The sequence below is a fragment of the Plectropomus leopardus genome, chromosome 2 (genome assembly GCF_026936395.1).
Source record: "Plectropomus leopardus strain MGB_pleo_1.0 chromosome 2, ASM2693639v1, whole genome shotgun sequence".
In the NCBI taxonomy this organism is placed as follows: Eukaryota; Metazoa; Chordata; class Actinopteri; order Perciformes; family Serranidae; genus Plectropomus; species Plectropomus leopardus.
This window is the reverse complement of record NC_142177.1, coordinates 642,858-665,831: the sequence shown is the minus strand read 5'-3', so window position 1 is coordinate 665,831 and position 22,974 is coordinate 642,858. Positions and strand designations below refer to the sequence as shown.

The following is a 22,974-nucleotide window of genomic DNA, read 5'->3' as shown; positions in this document are numbered from 1 at the left end:
CGGGCGAGCTCCTCATCCATGAGGTTGACGTCGGCTCCAGAGTCAATAAAAGTAGCGAGGGTGTGAGATCCTCTCGTCAGTTGTAGTTGGACGTGAAACAGGGGCCGTTGATCAGGGGCAGAGTTCGAATGTAGGGATCGGCTCAGCAGAATGCCCCTGTCTACTGCTGAGCCCTCCCTTTTTCCTCAGGTGTCAGACTGGTGCGACCCACCTGCATGGGTTCTGCTCCCGAGGGGTGATCGAACAGGGGACCAGAGGCAGCGGGTGTCCCATACTGGTGATTGGGAGCCCGATGATTAGCTCCCTCCAGATTCCGCTCTCTCCTTCTGGCCTGGATCCGTCTGTCCAACCTCGCGGTCAGTTCAATGAGCCCATCTAATGAACCAGGGAGGTCGAACGACACCAACTCGTCTTTTATGTATGGAGCCAACCCGTTGAGAAAAGCGTCACACTGGGCCGCCGTGTTCCAGTCGCTCAACCGGGCTTTGGTTCTAAAGTCAATGGCAAAGTCTGTGACTGTTCGGTTCCCTTGTCTCTGACTCAGGAGGCTTCCGCTGGCGTCAGGTCCCGCTGAGATGGGTCCGAAAACCTTACGCAATTCCTCCGCGAAAGCCTGGAAGGAGGCACAGGCTGGCGTGCCTCTCTCCCACTCCGCCGTTCCCCATAAGCGTGCTCTGCCGGTGAGATGGTTTATGGCAAAGGCCACTCTGGCTCCCTCTGTGGCGAAGGTGTGTGGCTGCAGGGCAAACAGGATTGAGCAGTTTGTTAGAAACGGGCCGCAGCCCTCAGGATCCCCGGCATATCGTTCAGGAGCCCCCAACCGGGGCTCGGATACAGGGCTAGTAGTTAGCATCTGAGGTGGAGCAGGTGGAGCAGGAACTGGAGCAGGAGAGGTGTGATGAGTCAGGGTGGTAGCCATTTGTTGTACCTGGGTGGCTAACTGGGTTAGCGCTCGCTCCAGCGCTGACGCCGACTGGCGAGCTTCAGCCGCGTTGGAAGTGAGCTGAGCTTCGTGTTGCTGCAACATTCCTTCCACGCGGGCAAGACGAGACTGGAGAGCGGTGTTTTCTGCTGGGTCCATGTTTGGCCAGATCGTACTGTAACGGGTGAGGTGTAGACCCAGATGCAGTACACCGATTAACAGTTCTAGTTGGTAATGACGTTTATTTAAACCAACACAGAAAATGCACCAATGATGGTGAAACAGTACTGGTAATTGTCCGTTCTTCGAGCGGAACGCCCAAACAAAGTCTCTGGTGAATGGACGGTGGGAAGAAACGGAGCTTACTGCACTCGACGCCGTCGAGGAGGAAATCCCGTCGTCCGCTGGATCGGCGACACGTGTGGAGGTGCCGTCGAGGAGAGAGCGGAAGAGTGGTCGGGGACAGGCGGAGATTTCGTAGCCGGCGGAGCAGTCCGTGAATGCAGCGGTGCCGATGGGGAGCAGGCAGAAGGATCGTCGGGGACAGGCGGAGATTTCGTAACCAGCGGAGCAGTCCGTGAATGCAGCAGTGCCGATGAGGATCAGGCAGAAGGATCGTCGGGGACAGGCGGAGGGTTCGTTACCAGCAGAGCAGATCAGGAACGCCGAAGCAGAGCACGTGGTCAGGAACAAAAGGCAGGTAGATTCTCCAGGGAGCAGGCGAGCAGAGCAGGTCGGGGACAAGCAAGGTCGGCTTCGTGTGATCAGGCAGGTAAACGCTGGAAAGTCTTGCATACTGCGAAAGAACGATCTGGCGACGAGTGTGTGTGCTGAAGGGGCTTATATCAGGTACTGATTGCTGATGGGCTGCAGCTGAGAGGTGAGTGAGACGAGGTGGCAGAGGAGGTAGGCGTGGCTAGCAGGTAGAGAGGGTGAGTGGAAAAACACTGGCAGAGTGGCAGGAGGTGGATGAGAGGCAGGAACCGTCACAGTGCAATATTTATTCCACACTGTATCGCATTGTAAAAATCTCTGCTGCTACTACTCTGTGCAATCTATAAATGTAAACATAATTCACATGCTTACATTGCTTAATTTTTTTAATACTACACACCATGTGTGTATTTAACAACTCTGTGCACAATTTGCCTTTGCAAGGCAACATAGTTTAAATTGCTTAGTATTTTTAATGCTACACACCATGTGTGTATTTTACAACTCTGTGCACAATTATCCTGCACAGCCACCAGTATATGTATATGCCCATAAATCCATATCTGTACAAGTTAAAGGTGTATATACTGTACATAGTCTTGTGTGTATAGCCCTGCCTATTTAGTACTTAACATTTTATATTTTGTTATATTTGTATATTTTTAAATTCTGATAGGTATATACACATTTTCTGTTTTTTTAGCTTAATTTTGTAAGTATCCTACTGTCACTTTCTCCTTATCTTATCTTATGTGTGGCTATAATGGATTTTCTGACATCTGTTTAATATGCTTGCATCTTACAGATATGAAGAATACCAGACGACCAAAAGCATTACCAGTGAACCACAACAGCCTACAATCGCCCAATTCCTGGACATTCGTGTAGGGCATTACAGTATGAGCCATCCACAACAAAAGGCCATCACCAATGCAATACTGTCCGACTTGATTATTGATTGCAACTTGCCCCTGTCTATTGTGGAAAACAAGAGCTTTCGGCATTTTCTGACAGTAGTTGACAGTAAGTACAGCCCAGTGTGTCGCAGAACGTTGACATCAAAAACTGAGAACCTTGCTGCAGAGAGACGTTCGAAATTAAAAACTCAACTGAGCAGCACTGACCATGTTTCAGTCACTGTGGACATTTGGTCTGACCGAAAGATGAGGGGGTTCCTTGGAGTCACTGTGCATTGGATAGAGAAAGAGGCAGAGAGGATACAGCTGAAGTCCAATCTCTTGGCCTGCAACCGCTTCCAAGGCTCACACACAGCTGAAAGAATATGTGACCAGTTTGAGGTAATATGTGATGAAGTGGACTACATTATTAGTGACAATTCTGCTAACATGCGCAAAGCATTCACTGTGTGCTTCCCCACTGAACAAAAAGATGATGATGACGGGGATCATCTTGATGACCCAGAGCTCTGGCATGACTTAACCCTGGAAGACCAGCAAACAGTAGATGCTGCTATGGCAAAGAAACAGCGGTTGCAGTGTTTTGCACATACTCTTCAGTTGGTGGTGGGAGACGGCTTGAAAGAAACAAAAGTGGCATCTCCTTCTTTTTCAAAGTTATCAAAACTCAGCTCACTGCTGCACACAAGCACGACGTTCAAAGATGTGTTCGAAGCTGAATTTGGGGAACAGAAAAGCATTCCTGCTGCTGTCAACACAAGATGGAACTCAACACTGAGGCAAGTGAAGGCAGTTCTCCAGTATGATCATCTAAAGCTCTGTGCTGTTCTGGAAAAGTCTGGCCACAAGGAGTTGTCATTCACAGCACGGGAGTGGAGTCTGTTGAAGGAGTTGGTGGACATCTTGAAGCCGTTTGGTGAAGCAACTGACTTGACACAGGGGGAGAAGGTAGTCACAATCAGTGCTGTTGTTCCATCTGTCTTGGCCCTCAATCACCACCTTGAGAAGCTGAAGCCTCAAGTCCGTTTCCTGAGCAGCATGGTCAGAAGTCTCCAGGTATCCCTCAACAAAAGATTTCTTGGAATCTTCATCAATGTGAAAATGGCCAGGACACAAGATGGGGTCACTGCTCCCTTTGCAGACCCAGTCTACCTCAAAGCAGCTGCCTTGGATCCAGCCTTTTCTCTGTTTTAGGTGGAGCCCCATGTGCTGGTCAATCGTGACATCAAGGCAGAGGTGGCACAACGAGTTAAAGGTAAATATCATTGAGTTTAATTTAACTTTTTTTCTCATAATCTGATCTATTTTATTGCAACAATAATGTGTTAAGTCTAACACACTTGATTTCCCATTCTAATTGTAATAAGGGCTCTTTTGTTTCTGATAATTGCCAGAACTGATCCTGCAAGATGCAGCACAGGCAGATGAACCTGTGCCTCTTGTTGATGAAGAAGAGCGAGAGGAGCTTGGACAAGGAGAAGAGCTGTTTGCTGCATATCATAAAAGGCAGAAGAAGGATGTGGGGACCACTCCAGCACTACAGCTAAGTCACTACCTTGACATAGCCGAAGGACAGAATGCTCTTCTGTTCTGGGCAATGAACATGAAGACTCTTCCGAGTGGCCATCAGAGTGTTGGCAGTGCCTGCCTCCAGTGCTCCAGTGGAGCGAGTTTTCAGCCATGGTGGCATCTTTCTACGGCCCCATCGTGCACAAATGACTGACAGACTTTTGGCCAATTTGGTCTTTTGCAAATGCAATGCAGCATAGAGCCATGAAATAACAGAAAACTCACAACCCTGTTCAGTGTTATGTTCATGTATTTGTTATGTTTCTCCCTCTCTCAAACACAAAACCCTATTTGTGTTTGTCCTTTAAGGATAACCTAAATGTTCCTCAATATACAATATTACCTCTAGACCCGTAATGAATAATCGATGATTAATCGATTTTTGGATTAATTACCAATTGTTTTGATAATCGAGTAATCGTTTAGAGTCTTTTTTTTTTTTAAAAAAAATGTGCATTCAGTGGTCAACTGCTGTGGTGCTAGTTCTAGTGCAATATGTTATGGAAATATAATGTCAGCACTTTTTTGTACTTTTGTTTTTACAAATAATTTCAGTTGCACTTTATCAAATGTTTATTCTGTGCAGAAATAGTTTAAAAGGAAAAATATTCTTGCAGAATATGAGTCAAATGTTAAATGGTACTGGTTAATAGTGTAATATAAAAGTGCAATGTCAGCACTAGTTTTCTTGTAAATGTTCAATGCACTTGTTTATCAAATTTGTTTTGATAAATAAATATAGATTTTAAAAGCATACATGATCTGTTTACATTTAATATATTATTACTTTGTTGTTAAAATGACTCGAAAGGACTCGAAACTCAAAGTGTAGGACTTGCGACTTGACGCGAGACTTGCCTGTCTCGACTTGGGACTTGACTTGGGACTTGCCTGTCTCGACTTGGGACTTGACTCGGGACTTGAGGGCAAAGACTTGAGACTTACTTGTGACTTGCAAAGCAATGACTTGGTCCCACCTCTGGGCTTATGTCTACGAGGAGACATTTTCTCCCACTGCTGACCTGACCAGTAACAGAGTGTTGATGCAAAACACAACACAGCCAAAGATGATTTCATATCAGATCGATGTCAAATCTGCCAACATCACACACCAATAGATCATGAAATATACATGGAACAAGCAGAGGGCTTTGAAGTCAAATAGAGAACAAATGAAAAAAGGCTGTATATTTGCTATATGGGGCTATAATAATCACGAATCTGAGTGAAAAAAAAGCTTTTTTTACACCAGGGAAACAGAAAATAGGAAAGTGGGCATGTTAATGTGGGCTGATGAAAATACACCGAATGATACGAAGGAGATGCTCGCAGCAAATATAAAAGACTTTGTTAAACTGAAACATTTTCTTGGTATTGATTTTCATCAAAGTGTTGAAGTGAGTGAGGAGACGTGAAGAAATAGCTGAAATACCTACTGCAAGACCTGTCATCAAAAGTTAGCTCTTGTTAACCAGACAGATGTTGATATGCATCGAGTCGGTACAGTTGGGGATCAAACCCACAGCACTAAAAAGGAGCGAATGCATGTATATTTTGACTGAAGACATTCTGACACTACTTGGTACACTGATACCCAGCCCTAGTTGAAAGCAGAGGTTACGGTATGGTAGAAGTGACAGGAAGTAAACAGATGTTCAGTTTGTAAAACAAATATGTGTCAAACTACATTGTGCAAGTACATTTTACACTGAAACTTCCAAGTGTTAGCATGTTCATTCAGTGAACCGTTCTTACAACAACACTAAACAAAGCACCTGGTTTATGTTTTTGTAAATTAATTTCTGACTTTTCATTTTTCATCCAAATAATAGACAGAATGTCACAGCTGGCGAAGTACAGTTTTACTTTGTTCTTGCATGCTGTTTGTGTCTTTAGATCCTTTAATTGTCGACACACCTGACAGCTGCTGCTGGCTTAGGCTTAGAATGATATCAGGATTTTATTAATTTGATCATCATCTCCACCAAACATGCACATCAACGTATGTTGCAAGAGTGAGTGCTTCTGTGGTTCACTTTCTGTCACAAGCTACAAAATTGCAGAATAAATGACTTTATTGGAAAGCGCTGATGTAAAACAGATGTTTGTTCGAAGTCAAAATGCTCTTCTGCACATTATCAATAAGAAAATGTAGAGGATTTGAGGATTTAAAGGTTAGGTACCTGATGTCCTACAAACACACACACACACACACACACACACACACACACACACACTTTGCAACTATGGCAACAGCCCCATTGTAAAGAAAGAAAAGCAGAGACAAAGGACAGTGTGGAGGAGGGGGAAGGAGGAAGAGAAACTCAGATGAGGCTACAGGGTGAACATGGAGGGGTTTATTTAAAGGGAAAGAGAGAGACAGACTGAGAAGGATGTCTAGCGTGGAATGTGAAAGCAATATTTCCCACACATTAACATCGACCACCACCTAATATTCTTTTTCTCTGTTTTAAATCTGACAGCCATTAAAACAATGAATTGATAAATGTGCTCCTCTGATGCAGCTGCCTGTCTCTGTGTGCTGTCACTACCCTGTAGTCCCACTCAGTGTCCCACCACAGCACTATCTGATTGGTTACATGTCGTTAGTCATGAGCCTATCAACACTAAGGGCTACTGTGCCTCCGCTGGGCAGAGATGAACACAGACTGGAGCCGTCCTGGTGAAGTGAGCCATGCCCACTGACTTGATCTGATTGACTTCAGCCAATCAGGACCACGCATGTAACATAATCCACAGTGGTAACATTATAGTGGTTTGAGGGAATCATACCACATTTCATATGCAAGTAAATGTCATCCTGCTTAATAATATAGAAGTATTAATGTGTACCTGTGGTTTTATAAAAGCTTTGTCTTTTAAAGCCGGTGTGAAAGGATGGATCAGAGAACACTACAGACACATTCTGTAGTCCACTGAGAGCAAAAACAACCTGGCAAATAAAATAAACATTATCTTACACAGATTTTCCAAAACTCAGAGGTAAAACTGATCCTGATCAGGGAAACTGATCAGCATAAAGGCCATGACACACCAAGCCAATGGTCAGCTGTCAGTCAATGTTGGGGCCGATGGTGAGCATCCATCACCCTCGTCCCTGCGGTATGTCCTACACCGTTGGCACTTAGCAGCGCTTGGATTTTTTCCCACGTACTCAGCATTTTGAATCATTATCGGACACAGTGGAGCCCGTCGGTGAATGGATTGACTCTAATTGGCTGGTCAGCTCAGCGCACTAGAAGAGAAACGTAAGGGAGGAATGTAAAGAAACAGCTAAAGTCAACTTAAGTCCAAAGGGAGGGAAGCCAGATGGTTTGTCTCATCACTGTGCTCTTTCTCAGAAATGTTTCCTGATGGTTTGTGTTGTTGTTAAATATGTTTTGTTCTTTCAACATTAGATTGTGTTGTTCATGTGCTAACTGGCTATCTTGTGTCTTGGCGGTCTTCCTGTTTATTGGTATGGAGGGGTAATTCCTCTCACGCAGGTACAGAACACACTGGTTAGCCGGTTTGGTGTGTTCATCTGCAACTTTTTGACTGAGACATGGCATTGTAAAGGCAAAGCAGCTGGGGCCCAAGTTGCTGCTAGTTCTATAATATTGGCTTGGTGTGTCTGGGCCTTAAGGTGCCATGGTGATCTAGCCAGGTTTATGAGGACACCTGCATGACACAAAAACAATCTGACTTAGGAGACAACATATTATGCTAACCCACTAATCACGCTTTGTGGTACACCCCTCTGGGGTCGCTATCATGTAATGTCCTGTCCTCTTTACACAGCCCGCATGAGTTGACAGGCAGACAGACTCCATCCACAATTGCTGCACTGACAAACATAATCCAAGCTGACTTTCTAATGTATCAACTGGCAAAAGGGTAAAACTGACATTTGGACAACATATTGTCCATATGTCAGTGGCATATGAGGCATATGTTTGGTAAGGTAAGAATTAAATATAAATGGTAAGCACCTACATATGAATCTAGGGAAGTTACAGCAGCCAGACTGACCAAGAAGGACTTGTGTTACATTTAGGGCTGGGTATGGTTTAAAAAAAAAAACAAGACAGTACCATGAGCACCAAAACCAGTACCCTCAAACTGATTCTGATACCAAAAGAGTACTTTATCCAATACCATAATATCAATGGAGTGGTGTTTAGCATAGCCATACTTTAAACTGTCAAACACACTGTGCTCAACTGTATGGGTTGTTACTGCTGCAAGAATGTGAGCCAGGGACAGCTTTGTTCATCACTGCAAAGAGGCAAGAGGCAATATGTAACCACTTAAATAAATGCACAGTAGTCAGTAAGGTGGGACCACTGAATCACAGATACTGTAGGGTGAATTGTATGTCTTCATGTCCTTAAAAGTCCTCGTCTATTCTGAGGCTGAATGTATTTACTTGTTATTCCATCTATACTTACTGTAGATTTTCTCTAGATTTGGTTATATGGTTATATTATATAGATATGGTTTTCTAGATGTTACAGCAGGTCAGGAAGGGAGGATGTGGTAGGATGTATTTGTATGCTGGATTGGTGCTAACTGCTTGTTTTACATTGTGAAAAATAAAATCATAAGGGTAGCTTTTGATAAGCACTACAAACAATGTAGGCTCATCTCATGCACATTTCCTCACTGCAGAACATCTGCATCCAACATGAATTCAGCATCTGTATTTTTTTTTATCTGCACACTAACTGTTCAAATATGCATGATTTGTGAAATTGTGTGTAGAACTCAATAACTGACAAACCCACAATTTATTCCTACCAACAATGCTTTCAAAGAGCTGAGTGTAAGGATGCTGTTGAATGTAAACTGAACTGAGCATCCCCTGTGGTGCACCTGTGTAAGGGATGGGGTCAGAAAGAACACATTCCGTAGGTGCATTAAAAGTCGTCACAGTCATGTCTTATTCCATTTACTACTTTCATTCCCCATGAGCCCTCCCTGTCAACATGCGCTGACACTTTGGGAATCCTATTGAGAGTTTTGTTTTCTCGGACATAGAAAATGTCTTTACACTTTAGTTTAGAACTTTAACCCTTTGAAACCGGAGCAAAAATGGAAAGAGAGGAATGAGCAACTTAAGAAATGACCCAAAAATGTTAGGTCCACAAGAAAATTTCCTGGAAATTAGTACACAAAGAAAAGTTAAATAACACACACACACAACAAAAGGGTTAAAATGTGATAATATTAATAAAAATGAATGTATTATTTACCAATTATTACTTTGTTGCTAATTGCCTTTACGCCCTTTGATTTTTTTTAAAGAAATCAGACCAATGTGCTCACATTTCAAAGGTTTAATGGGGCGGTAGAATGGGTCATACTGGAATCAGAAGGTCAGCAGTTTGATCCCTGGCTCCTCCAGTCAACATGTCGGCAAGATACTGAACCCCAAATTGCTCCTGATGCTGCGACTTTGGAATGTGAGTGTGTGTGAATGGTTACTGAGTCGCAGGTGGCATCATGTACGGTAGCCTCGGCCACCAGTGTGTATATGAATGGGTGAATGTGACATGTAGTGTAGAGCACTTTAAGTGGTCAAAAAGCACTATACAAGTACAATATAGTCCATTTATATGCTTGTGAAAGGTTTCTGATCGCAGCACAAGAAAACTAATGAACCAGGTTTCAAAGGGTTAATAATCACCTTCACATAATGTTGCTCATCACAGCCACATATCTAGGCTACTTGTGTTAGGCTTTAATTAAAAATATGGAGCTCCAGGCGACATTTTGGCCAGCCTAGTTTAAAAAAAAAGATAATGCCACCATAACCCCTTTTACTGAGTGTTTAGGAAGGAGACACTAAGTGAGGATGACAGGAACAGGCTGTCCTGGGAGAGTTATAAATGGAATGAGAAATTTTGAGCAATTGACATTTTTTGGTGGAGCTGCACAATCTGTTTTCAGTGTGTCAGTCTCCAACATAATTGCTGATGTGCAAAACACAGTGTACACTGATGTGCACATAAGCATGAGGGCTGTGTTTATTTTACAGGATGGTGGTTTGAAAGTTGTCATCATCACTCCAGTTTGTGGCTGCTGATGGAACAGATCCTGTACCTGCTGTATTACATGTTGAAAAGAACCCCTCCTGCAATATATTACAGTGATAACTGCCAAAACGGTCCAGCCTATTGAGTCTCTTCATAACATGAAGTCAGCAGATATTTTTGTATCATTTTAGAGAGTGAAGTGCAGTCATCATCGCCACCTTAACACAAGAGTTCAATCCACTGGTTACGCGGACCCACAACCTTTGAATATAGCTAGTGTTGCTTCTGAGCTTGCACAATCTATGATCTACTGGCAGAAATAAGAGATGGATTTATGTATTCAGTTTGAGACAAAAAAATGATGACAAGGGGATATAAAAAGCAGAGAGAGGGAAATTCCTTGTTTCCTGCAGTGAAGGAAGAATGTTCATCTTTTTGGGATTCTCCATTCACCATGGAAATACATGAGAAAAACACAGTTTTCTTCATAAATAAAAAATGGTTAGGGTATTTTCCCCCCGCTCATGGCTAATTAAACTGTTAATTATGATACAAACATTTATGAATTGTTGAAATCAAAGAACAAATCACAGTCAGAGTTAGAGCCCCAGATACTGTGAAATCATCCATACAACAGGCTTTAACATTCAGTCATACACTAAGTGTTTGTCCAACAGATGTGAGCACAGGAGGCATTCAGTTGTGACAGACGGCTATTACTGACACTGGGAAGAATCACACAAAGAGACAAAGAGCATGAAGTCCCCGCAGAGACGACAGAGAGGGAGCAGCAGCAGGAAGGGAGGGGGGAGAGAGCAGGGTACAGGGTCAATGCCAATGTTTTCTCATGAATTATTCCATCAGTATTCACACAGAAGCACTGCTCATGACTGCTTAAAGGTCCAGTTAATGTTAGTGAAAGATTGTGGCCTTTGTTGACAAGACCCAAAATTACTGCATGTCTATGTCAAGATGCAAACTCCAAATATCTCAAGAATGAAAGACAGATGCGCTGACCCTTCATCCACCAGCAAGCCTCCACATTACTACCATTGTCTGCCCTACTTCCTCAATCAATGATGATACATTTACATTTTGTAATGGAGTTGTCAATTATGGAGTCCACTGTATGATATTAATACACATAGGATGAACAGAAAACACTACAATTATAAATTGTATGTAAGTGAGCTGTATCTTTATTCATAAAAGCTTCCATGAATCCAGATCATTCTACAGCCCTACAGAACTTATTGACGGCGCTGCTAACTCACAGTACTACACACATGAAAGTGTTGAATTGGTGTAGCTACCACAGTGTGGCTTATGAAACTGTTTTAAATTTAATTTAAATCCAATCTAAATGTCAAATGTTATTTTTAAATGTTATGTTAAATCTAAATGTTAAATATTAAATCTAAATGTTATATGTTAAATCGAAATGTTAAATATTAGAGCTAACTGTTATATGTTATATCTAAATGTTATACGTTAAATCTAAAAGTTAAATATTAAATCTAAATCTTACATCTAAAATGTTATATGTTAAATGTTAAATCTAAATCTTAAATCTTCATGTTATGATTCTAAATATTTAACTAATATGCAAATTCACACTGCCGCTTGGCAAAAGTATCAAAATAAGAGCTTGATGTATTGATGCTCTGTGTAAATGGCGACTGACTGACAGATTTTCATTTTGAAATGAGAAACGGGAAACGACGCAGTTCAACTCTACCTCACTCCTGGCTTAGCTAAGAAATTTTTGCTGTGAGGAGAGCGGCCTGCACCTCTGGACAGCCAAAACAGAACGCATCTCTCCAGGTTAGACCCAGTGAGGGCTGTCACAGTGGGCGGCAGCGCTGGGTCTAACCTTAGCAGGTTAGCTCTGGCAGAATTCAGCTGGTCCGTCTCCTCTTCAGGCAGCTATCCTCACGGCAAACATTTCTCACACAAGCCAGGAGTGAAGTGCCGAAACATAACCTCTTGCTTTTGTTGTGTAATCCTGTCATGTGCTTTTGCTGACATCCTGGTGTTGGTAGAGGCATCCCTGATTGTCAATAGCTGACATATCCACATAAGGATACCAAAAGTGTGATATGTAGACGCGGAAATCCAGTGACCAAGCGGCAATATGTGACAACTTGGAATGATAATATGTTGCTTTTTTGTGACCCATCCTCCAGCACATTGGTCATGTGATTGAAGGTTTCCAAAATATGTGGATTACACACAAATTACTGGCTCATTAAATGGATGATATGTATAAATGTCAGTGCCTTACTTTGAAATCTGAAAATCTGCAGTGCCTCTACTCCTGACCCATCACCCACTCGCCAGCAAGGTTATATAACACTTACCCCACCCTTGGAGCTATTCATCCTTCAGCCTGCTTAAGAATGCAGATGTTCCTCTTTCATCAGAGGGGGAGGTCTAATCCACTGCAACAGCTATTCGTCAGTCTCTGCTGTCCACCAGGACATCTGCCAGGGGGGGAAAGAAAAAAAACAAGGAAGCATCACCACAAAGAATGTAATAGTTCTGAAACTGAGACTGAAACATCTCATCCACATCAGTGTGTTCTTGCAGTTGATTAAATAAAACCCAGGGTCAACTACAAGAACACTAAAGAGCACTGATGTGGATGAAATGTTTCAGTCTCAGTTTCAGAACTATTACATTCTTTGTGGTGATGGTTGTACTCCACGAGTGCAACCATCACCACGACGAGTGTCAGTCTGAATAAATGCAACATGCCATCTGGATAAATTCAACATGCCATCTAGATAAATTCAACATGCCATTCTTTTGTTCACATTAAGCGACTGTCAATGAAAGTCAAAGTTCCCTGCACAAGTGTGATAACCTTCCACTGGCACTTTGTATTTGTTTACTGACAGTAAACAAATAAAAATAATAGTGGATGAATTATTTTTCATCTAGCTGTCAGGTCTCCATGTCAGAGAGACATTTCAGGGAGAGGAGCTGCAGACTTATTCTGACAGTACACAAAATGACTCGCACTTCTCCCTCAGAGTCCACATCCACTCTGCATCACAGTAACACCATCCTCTTGATTGATCTACTCAGGCAAGGTCAAAGGTCATCTAATTTTAAATCATGGAGCCTTTACTCTGCAGTCAAAGGCTTTATTTGTTGGAGATTTAAAGAGAGTGAAATTGAAAAGGATCCGGTGTGCGCTGAGCTAACATCCTGAGACTACAGTTTGCAACTCAGCTGGCTACTAAATGTATCTGCTCTTAGCTACAATGACAAAACTATCATAGCTAGGTTATTATCTTTTATTAATATCGCAAGTTGCAGGTGCTCATTTTCACAACAAATACATTAACAAGTTCACAAGCAAATTCGAGACCTGATATTGTTGCTACAGATGCTACAGGCAGGTTTTTGAGCTTGCAGACTAACAAGACACAAGTGAACAAAGGCATCAGCTCCTAAACTAGAGATGCTTTCCAGCTTAATATCATATTTGTTAAATTACACAAATTTATTTTAACTCCCCGCATTACATATTTGATTAGCTTGTTTCCTAAACAATCAATCATAACTGGAAATGTGCCATTTCCAGCCACAGCTATTTTCAAGTCTGGAACCCAGTTACTATTGACCATACAACTTAACTGTCAGTACTCGCAAAGAAAATTGTAATTGAACAGCTGACGACATTTATTAACAGTAGCATTGTTGGTCTACATCTTATACAGTTTGGCTTTCAAGAAAATCATTGCACTGCAGCTGCTACCTTGCACTCAATAGAGCAGATTAAATCAAGTCTCGAGACAGGAGGAGTAACTGATGCTGTATTTTTAGATTAGTGTAAAACAACTGATAAAGTAAATTACAATGTTCTAACATCATAGCTTTTCAAATTTAACTTTGCATCTAGAGTGCCAGCATAGATGCCTTCATATTTACCTAAAGGGATGCTGTGACAGTAACATTAAGTGCACAATGGGTGTTTCACAAGGTTCATTGTTAGCCCCCCTATTATTTATTCATCCATTCTTTATTATCTGTAACAGCTTATCCTTTAAGTGTTTGCAGGGGGGTGGGGCTGATATTAGAAGCAAAGTATACCCTGCACTGGTTGTCAGACTATCACAGGCCAGAGACATAGAGACAGACAATCACTCATGCTCACATTCACACATACAGGCAATGTAAAATCTCCAGATAATCTGTATGTCTTTGAACTGTGGAGGGAAGCTGGAGGGAAGCCGGAGAAAACCCATGCTGACACGGGGAAAACATGCAAACTCCAGACAGAAAGGCTCCAGAACCCGCTGCACCACTGTGCCACCCTAAAATTTTAACTCATTAATGATCTCCCTCAACAGTGTGTTTAGTACTGCAAATGTATGCAGATGAAACTGTTGTATGTACACATGCAAATGGAAGTTAGCAGCTGCTATGATAGCAAAAGAACTGAAAGGAACCACACGCTGGCTTGGACGATCACGTCTCAGTCTAACTCCTAACGGTACTATTCAGAGGTAAAAGGATTGCCATAGTCACTGATTTTAACATGAATTTACCCCCCTTCAAATGGCCTCATTCCATTACATAGGTTAGATTTAGGTAAGTAAGATTCAAGTAAGTAAAGTTATGTAGGTTAGGTTTAGGTAAGTAAAGCTATGTAGCTTATATTTAGGCCAGTAAAGTTACGTAGGTTAGATTCAAGTAAGTACAGTTACTTAGGTTAGATTTAGGTCATTAAAGTAACGTAGGTTAGGTTTAGGTTTAGGTCAGTAAAGTTACATAGGTTAGATTTAAGTAAGTAAAGTTACGTAGGTTATTTTTAGGTCAGTGAGGTTACGTAGGTTAGATTCAAGTAAGTAAAGTTACGTAGGTTAGGTTTAGGTCAGTAATGTTATGTAGGGGGAGACCAGGGCAATTGTAAAAATTTTTGGTTTTGATATCATGACTCAAAAACCTCTTGAGCTATTTGCTCAAAAGGGGGGGGGGGGTGGGGGGGGGGGGGGGGTAACAGCATATGAGGGCAATTGTAACAACATACTTAATACCTTTATATAAGTACCAAAGAAAAATAAACCCCTAAGAATATAGATATAGTTAAAATATTTAATATCCATAGAAAAATGATTACAGTTTAATTAAAACTGTATAATTAATCATATCAAGTATGAGACGTCACTTTATCTGTTTGCAGGCAAAGAGGGAGGACCACAATGATGTTTGTAAAATGTGTCTCAAGAAGTATGCTTCATCTTTTACTGCAAACAAATCTATGTGTGATTCCAAATTAAGTAACCTTACCGCAGTGCACATAGAGAGTTTCATGGTTCTGTCTCATTTCTATTTGGTGCAGTTTGAGATGTTACAATTTCCCCCTGTATAAAATGGATAAAGCTGAATTGCACAAACCAGGTATTGAAATTGAGTTTCAAAGCTACGTGAATACTACAAACCAAAAGTAATAGTTTAAAAATATTTAGATTTTCAGCAATATTCAGACAAAGTTAAGAAAACTTACAGTTCAGGGAACATAAAAAATATTGAAAGCATATAAAACTGACTCATGGCAAATTTGGACTAGGGTTCAGATTGAAAGGCTAAAGATTTAGTAGAAGAGTATATATAGACTTTTAAATTGAACACAGAACAGTTTTCTTATATGATTAAAAAAAAAAGATGTCTTTGCTAAACAAGGCACCATTTTACTGGTTTATTGTAGCGTTTTTTGCCCCCAACAGTACTACCCATGACACAAGCTACCCTACAGGCTAGAAACAATGAAGCCAATATTTGACAAATATATCAAATGTTAAACAACAAAATAGTCATCAAAACTATACAAATTTAAATTCAAGACCATTGAATGTAAAGACAGAATGAAAAATATACTGTAGATGAAAAGAAATATTTTTGTACCTCAAAAATGAGTCTTGACAGAAAAACTCCGACAAGTATAAGATATGAGTTTGTCCTTTGAAAAGTAGAGAGGGATCATCACAGACCATGTGCATTATGAGTTTTATGGTTCTATCTCATTTCTGCTTGTTGCAATTTGAGATGTTACAATTGCCCCCTTACAATTGCCCCTGGTCTCCCAAAGTTACAGAGGTTAGATTTAAGTAAGTAAAGTTACGTAGGTTAGGTGTAGGTAAGTAAAACTGTGTAGGTTACATTAAGGAAAATAAAGTTAGGTAAGTGACATTAAGGAGAAGAAACAATGTTGGGTGTTGTCTTGTCAAAAGTTACATAGGCAAGGTTGGGCATACACTGTGCAATTTGATCCAAGTTTAAAATGTGGTTTTATGACAACTTTCACTGTTTGCGATATATAGTAAAGCTCAAGATTTATTTGCTTACACTGTGCGGCCCAATTGTAACTGAAACGGGGTGTGTATGAACCCAGATGCAGTACGCAAAAGCTCAAGTTGAGTTGGTAATAACTTATATTTATACCAACACAAATGAAAATCAGCTCACAGATATTCAGTTCGTTCTTCTGGTGTTCAGCCCAAACAATTACTCTGGGAATCCCACGAAGTGAAGACACAAAGCAGGAACCTACTGTGGCTGGAGAGCAGGAAACCCCGTAGCTTGACGAGCCGACAACACGTGTGGGAATGTTGTCGGGGATTACGCTGAATCGTGGTCGGGGACAGGCAGAAGATCCGTAGCCGGGAAAACAGTCCGAGAAATCAACGGTACCGTCGAGGAGCAGGCAGGAGGATCGTCGTGGTCGAGCGGGGAGGTCTTTGCCAGTGGAGCCGTCAGATTTCCTGAACGCCGAAGCGAAGCACGTGGTCGGGGACAGAAGGCAGGTAGGTACACGGGGTGGCAGGCACAGAGAGCTGGTCGGGAACTCCTCGGACCCGGCTGAATCAACGTCGTCGTCGTCGTCGTCATCAGAAGGAGGACCACCCCCCGGCGGCGACTCGGAACCCCTGGAGAAGGACCCCAACCCAGAAGGTCCAGGGACAGGAGACGGAGGACAAGCAGAAACGGAGGACCCACGACCGGGAACTGCACGGGACGGTTGGTCCAGATGGTGCCGATGGAAATCCTCGATGAGCTGGTGGTCCAGGATCTGTCGAGCCGGGACCCAGGACCGCTCCCCCGGACCGTACCCCTCCCAATCGACAAGGTACTGGAGACCCCTGCCGCGGCGTCTGGACCGAAGGAGCTGACGGACTGTGTAAGCCGGAGCCCCCTCGATGATACGAGGAGGAGGAGGTGGCTGCGAGGCAGGCTGCAGAGGGCTGTCCCGGACCGGCTTGACCTTGGAGACGTGGAATGTGGGGTGAATCCTCATGGTCCGAGGCAACTTCAGACGGACCGCCACAGGGTTGACGACCTTCTCGACGGGGAACGGACCGATAAACTTCGGAGCCAGCTTTCTGGAGTCCACCCTCAGCGGAAGATCTCTGGTAGCCAGCCAAACCCGTTGACCCACCCAGTAGGAAGGAGCCTGGGAGCGGCGACGATTAGCCGCCCTGGTGTAGCGATCCGCGGCCCGTAACAATGTGGATCTGGCCCGATTCCAGGTCCGACGGCAGCGACGGATGAAATCCTCACCCGAAGGATAGGCCGTCTCCCTCTCTTGTGCGGGAAACAGAGGAGGCTGGTAACCATAACCACACTGGAAGGGGGAGAGCCCAGTGGCGGAACTCTGAAGGGTGTTATGGGCGAATTCAACCCACAGGAGCTGCGATGACCAGGAGGCAGGGTGAGTAGATGCCATGCAGCATAGCGCCGTCTCCATCTCTTGGTTCATCCGTTCAGTCTGTCCATTGGATTGGGGGTGATACCCGGAGGACAGGCTGGTGGACGCCCCCAGAAAACGGCAGAACTCCCTCCAGAACGCTGAGGTGAACTGGGGCCCCCGATCGGAGACCACATCAGAAGGGATGCCGTGCAGTCTGATTACATGCTGCAGTAGCAACCCCGCTGTCTCCTTGGCAGAGGGGAGCTTGGGTAAGGGCACAAGATGTGCCATCTTGCTGAACCGGTCTACCACTGTCAGGATTGTGGTGTTGCCTCCTGACAGTGGCAGACCGGTGACGAAGTCCAGAGCGATGTGGGACCATGGGCGATGAGGAACAGGAAGTGGATGCAGATGACCGGCAGGAGCTTGGCGAGGGGTCTTACATTGATTACAGACTGGACAGGAGTTCACAAAGTCCTTGGTGTCGTTAACCAATGTGGGCCACCAGAACCGTCGTTGCAGGACCTCCCTAGTACGGGTGATCCCAGGATGGCAGGTGAGGCGAGACGAGTGGGCCCACTGTAGCACCTCCGATCTGAACCCCTCCGGGACGAACAGACGGTTCTGGGGACAGGAACTGGGACCCGGCTGTTGCTCCAAGGCCGACAGGATACGTTCCTCAATCTCCCATGTGAGGGATGCCAGGAGTCGGGAGGCAGGAAGGATGCTGTCAGGGAGAGGTGAATCCTCCTCCTCCTCCAGGAACTGGCGGGACAGGGCGTCAGGTTTGAGATTACGGGAACCTGGCCGGTATGAGAGGGTGAAAGAGAATCGAGCGAAGAATAGAGCCCAACGAGCCTGGCGGGAATTGAGTCGTTTGGCAGTATGGATGTACTCAAGATTCTTATGGTCAGTCCATACAAGGAAGGGTACCCTGGTGCCCTCCAGCCAATGCCGCCATTCCTCCAGCGCCAACTTGACCGCCAGTAGCTCGCGGTTGCCGATGTCGTAGTTGCACTCCGCTGGCGACAGGCGTCGGGAGAAGAAAGCGCATGGATGCAGCTTCCCATCCTCACCCGAGCGTTGGGAGAGGACTGCTCCCACCCCCACGTCCGAGGCGTCGACCTTCACCACGAACTGCCCTTCAGGATCGGGGATGAGGAGAATGGGAGCAGAACTGAAGCGCCCCTTGAGGTGTTGGAAGGCGTCGTCTGCTTCAGGAGACCAGCGGAATCGAACCTTGGATGAGGTAAGTGCTGTGAGGGGGGCTGCCACCATGCTGTACCCCCGAATGAATCTTCTGTAGAAGTTGGCAAACCCGAGGAATCATTGCAGCTGTTTGCGGGAGTCTGGAACTGGCCATGAGGTCACGGCGGAGACCTTTGCGGGGTCCATCTCCATCCGATTGTGGCCGATGATGTAACCCAGGAAGGAAACTTAGGAAGCATGAAAGTCACATTTCTCCGCCTTCACAAACAGGGAGTTCTTGAGGAGACGCTGCAATACAGTCTGTACATGGTGGATGTGTTCTTGTCTGGACCGGGAAAAAATCAGAATATCGTCCAGATACACGAAAACAAACTTGTTGAGATAGTCTCTGAGAACGTCGTTAATCAGGGATTGAAAAACAGCAGGAGCATTGGTGAGCCCGAACGGCATCACCAAATACTCATAGTGTCCTGTGGGGGTATTGAAGGCCATCTTCCACTCATCCCCCTCACGGATGCGAACCAGGTGGTAAGCGTGACGAAGATCGAGCTTTCTGAAGATGGTTGCCCCCTGTAGTAGCTCAAATGCTGAAGCTATGAGAGGGAGGGGGTAACGATTCTTCACTGTGATTTCGTTTAACCCCCTATAGTCAATGCAAGGCCGCAGGGAACCGTCCTTCTTCCCCACAAAGAAGAACCCGGCCCCGGCAGGAGATGAGGACGGTCGGATGATTCCGCTAGCCAGAGAGTCTCTGATGTAGGTGTCCATGGCGTCCCTCTCTGGTGCGGAGAGAGAGTAGAGCCGGCCCTTAGGAGGCGCCGCTCCGGGAAGAAGATCAATGGCGCAGTCGTAGGAGCGGTGGGGCGGCAGGGAGGTGGCCCTGGCCTTGTTGAACACCTCACCGTAGTCGTGATACTCTGTGGGCACCCCTGAGAGATCTGGGGTGGCGCCGGAGTGGTTGATCACCTTAGGAGGCTCTTTCCACTGCAAACAGGTCTGTTGACAGGGGGAACTCCATGCCACAATCGAGCCGGCGGACCAGTCTATGTGAGGATTGTGACGACGAAGCCAGGGGTATCCGAGGATTAAAGGCAGTTCTGGGGACCTCAGGATGTGGAATTGGATGGTCTCGTGGTGTTCACCGGACAGGAGCATGGAGACCGGAGTGGTCTGATGAGTTACGGTTCCCAGGAGGTGACCATCCAGGGCGTTCGCTGGGACGGGACGTGGTAGTGGGACTTGCTTTAGGCCCAGCTGACGAGCGAGTTCCTCGTCAATAAGATTCACGTCAGCCCCAGAGTCTATGAATGTGGCGAGGGTATGAGACCTCTCACCCAACAGGAGCTGCACATGGAACAAGGGACGGAGACTGGGGGCAGAGTTCTGGGAACGGCTCAGCAGGATGCCCCTCTCTACTGCTGAGCCTGTCCTTTTGCTGGACAACAGGAGACGAAGTGTCCAGCTTGCCCACAGTAGAGGCAGAGCCATCCCCGACATCGTCTCTCACGCTCCTCTGTGGTCAACCTGGTGCGGCCCACCTGCATTGGTTCCGTCCCACCCTGGCTCGGGTCCGCTGGAAGCGCTGTGGTGGGTGGAGAGCCCCGCTGGTGACCAGGAAGCCGGTGAGAACCTCCCTCCAGGCGCTGCTTCTTCCTCCTCGCCTGAATCCGCCTGTCCAGTCTCGTGGTCAGTTCAATGAGACCGTCAAGCGAATGGGGGAGGTCAAACGAAACCAGTTTGTCTTTGATGTATGGCGCTAGCCCATTAAGAAAGGCGTCACACTGGGCTGCAGAATTCCAGTCACTCTGACGAGCCTGTGTTCTAAAGTCAATAGCGAAATCAGCGACTGTCCGACCTCCCTGTCGCTGATTCAACAGTCCCCCGGTGGCGTCAGGACCCAAAGGCACGGGACCAAACACCTTCCGTAGTTCATCAGCGAAGGCTTGAAACGAGACACAGGCTGGTGTACCTCTCTCCCACTCTGCCGTTCCCCATAATCGTGCTCGGCCCGTGAGATGATTAATGGCGAAGGCCACCTTGGCTCCCTCGGTGTCGAACGTGTGTGGCTGCAGAGCAAACAGGATGGAGCAGTTGGTCAAATATGGGTTGCAGCCCTCTGGATCTCCAGCGTAGCGTTCGGGTGCCCCAACTCGGGGTTCAGGAGCAGAACTGGGAGATGGCGCTGGATTGGGAGCCGGCTGAACAGGACTCGTACCAGGAACGGCGTGCTGAGTTAACGTGGTCGCCATCTGTTGAACCTGGTTCGCCAGCAGGGTTAATGCTCGCTCCAATACCGAAGCAGAATGACAAGCCTCCGCCGCGTTGGAGGAGAGCTGAGCCTCGTGCTGCTGGAGCATTCCCTCAACACGGGCTAGACGAGACTGAAGAGTGTAGGAGTCTGCTGGGTCCATGTTTGGCCAGATTGTACTGAAACGGGGTGTGTATGAACCCAGATGCAGTACGCCAAAACTCAAGTTGAGTTGGTAAAAGTTGGTAATCAGCTCACAGATATTCAGTTTGTTCTTCTGGTGTTCAGCCCAAACAATGTCTCTGGGAATCCCACGAAGTGAAGACACGAAGCAGGAACCTACTGTGGCTGGAGAGCAGGAAACCCCGTAGCTCAACGAGCCGACAACACGTGTGGGAATGTTGTCGGGGATTACGCTGAATCGTGGTCGGGGACAGGCAGAAGATCCGTAGCCGGGAAAACAGTCCGAGAAATCAACGGTACCGTCGAGGAGCAGGCAGGAGGATCATCATGGTCGAGCGGGGAGGTCTTTGCCAGTGGAGCCGTCAGATTTCCTGAACGCTGAAGCGAAGCACGTGGTCGGGGACAGAAGGCAGGTAGGTACATGGGGTGGCAGGCACAGAGAGCTGGTCGGGAACAGGCTGGGTCGGCAACAGGAGGTCTGGCAATAGAACGCTGGAGAGTCATGCATAGCAGAGGAACAATCTGACAGTGAGTGAACGTGTTGGAGTGTCTTAAATACTGGACTGATTGATGATGAGCTGCAGCTGTGGGAGAGAGCAGGCTGCAGCAGTGGGCGTGGCTGGCAGGTAGAGCAGGTCAGAGTGAGGTGAATGGAAAAATACTGGCAGTGAAGGGGAGGAGGAGAATGCAGGAACCACGACAGTAACATTATTTTGCAAAGTATAAACTGTTTTCTACAAAAACTGAGTTATTTTCTGTTATTTTCCTTTGGCTCAAAAAACTGGACAGACAAATGATCTGGCAAACACTAACATGTTAAGGTTCATTGTAAAAGAGAAAAAGAAAAGTCAGAATCATGCATATTGGGAAAAGTTGACATGAAAGAAAAAAACAAAACAAACAGAAACAAAAGGAATTGCTTTACATCAGCTATTCCTCCATTCTCGTTTAGGATCCTAACCACATGGTGTTACCCTCAGTCTCACAGCACAACTCATGCTACAGTGTGTTAGAGATTTCTGGTGACATCAAAACATGAAAACTTTGCTCCCCTCCCTCTCCGTATATTTAGACTGAGTGGTTGTGGAGCAGTGGAGAGAGCTATGAAGGAGCAGCTAGTCTTTCAGCAAATTATGATGGGAAGACATTGATTATAGAGTGGATGTACATGCATGAGCTATTCCTGGGCTGCACTGCCATCAACACATGCTCACAAACAGAAGCTAGCGACAGAAGCACACAGACACACACACAGATACATGTGATGATTACTATCATTATTTTGGAGAAACTAAGATAAAAAGGGCTGGTAGCAATATCTAACTCATACATGACTTAACTACTGCTTAATATTATGTTGCTATGTTAGGTGTGTGTGCGTGCATGTGCATGCGCATGTGTGTGTGCGTATGTGTGTGTGCGCATGTGTGTGTGTGTGTGTGTGTTTGTAAGTATGTATAGAGACTGTTATTTAC

At 45.2% G+C, this 22,974-nt stretch overlaps 2 protein-coding genes across 2 annotated transcripts in view; both read left to right on the top strand.

Annotated features, from left to right (window-relative positions):
* Nucleotides 1-22,974, top strand: part of plekha6 (pleckstrin homology domain containing A6) — a 151,695-nt gene that overhangs the window by 12,942 nt on the left and 115,779 nt on the right. The gene's annotated exons all lie outside the window — the stretch shown is intronic.
* On the top strand, nt 2,253-4,870 carry LOC148190111 (zinc finger BED domain-containing protein 4-like). Its single transcript, XM_088082446.1, has 2 exons — nt 2,253-3,808; nt 3,948-4,870. Exon 1 carries the CDS (start codon nt 2,425-2,427, stop codon nt 3,745-3,747), a length of 1,323 nt encoding a protein of 440 aa, XP_087938572.1. The 5' UTR covers nt 2,253-2,424; the 3' UTR covers nt 3,748-3,808; nt 3,948-4,870.

Bases quoted from the DNA above. Each gene is read 5' to 3' on its own strand.
- LOC148190111 (XM_088082446.1), top strand. From the start codon at position 2,425: ATGCTTGCATCTTACAGATATGAAGAATACCAGACGACCAAAAGCATT.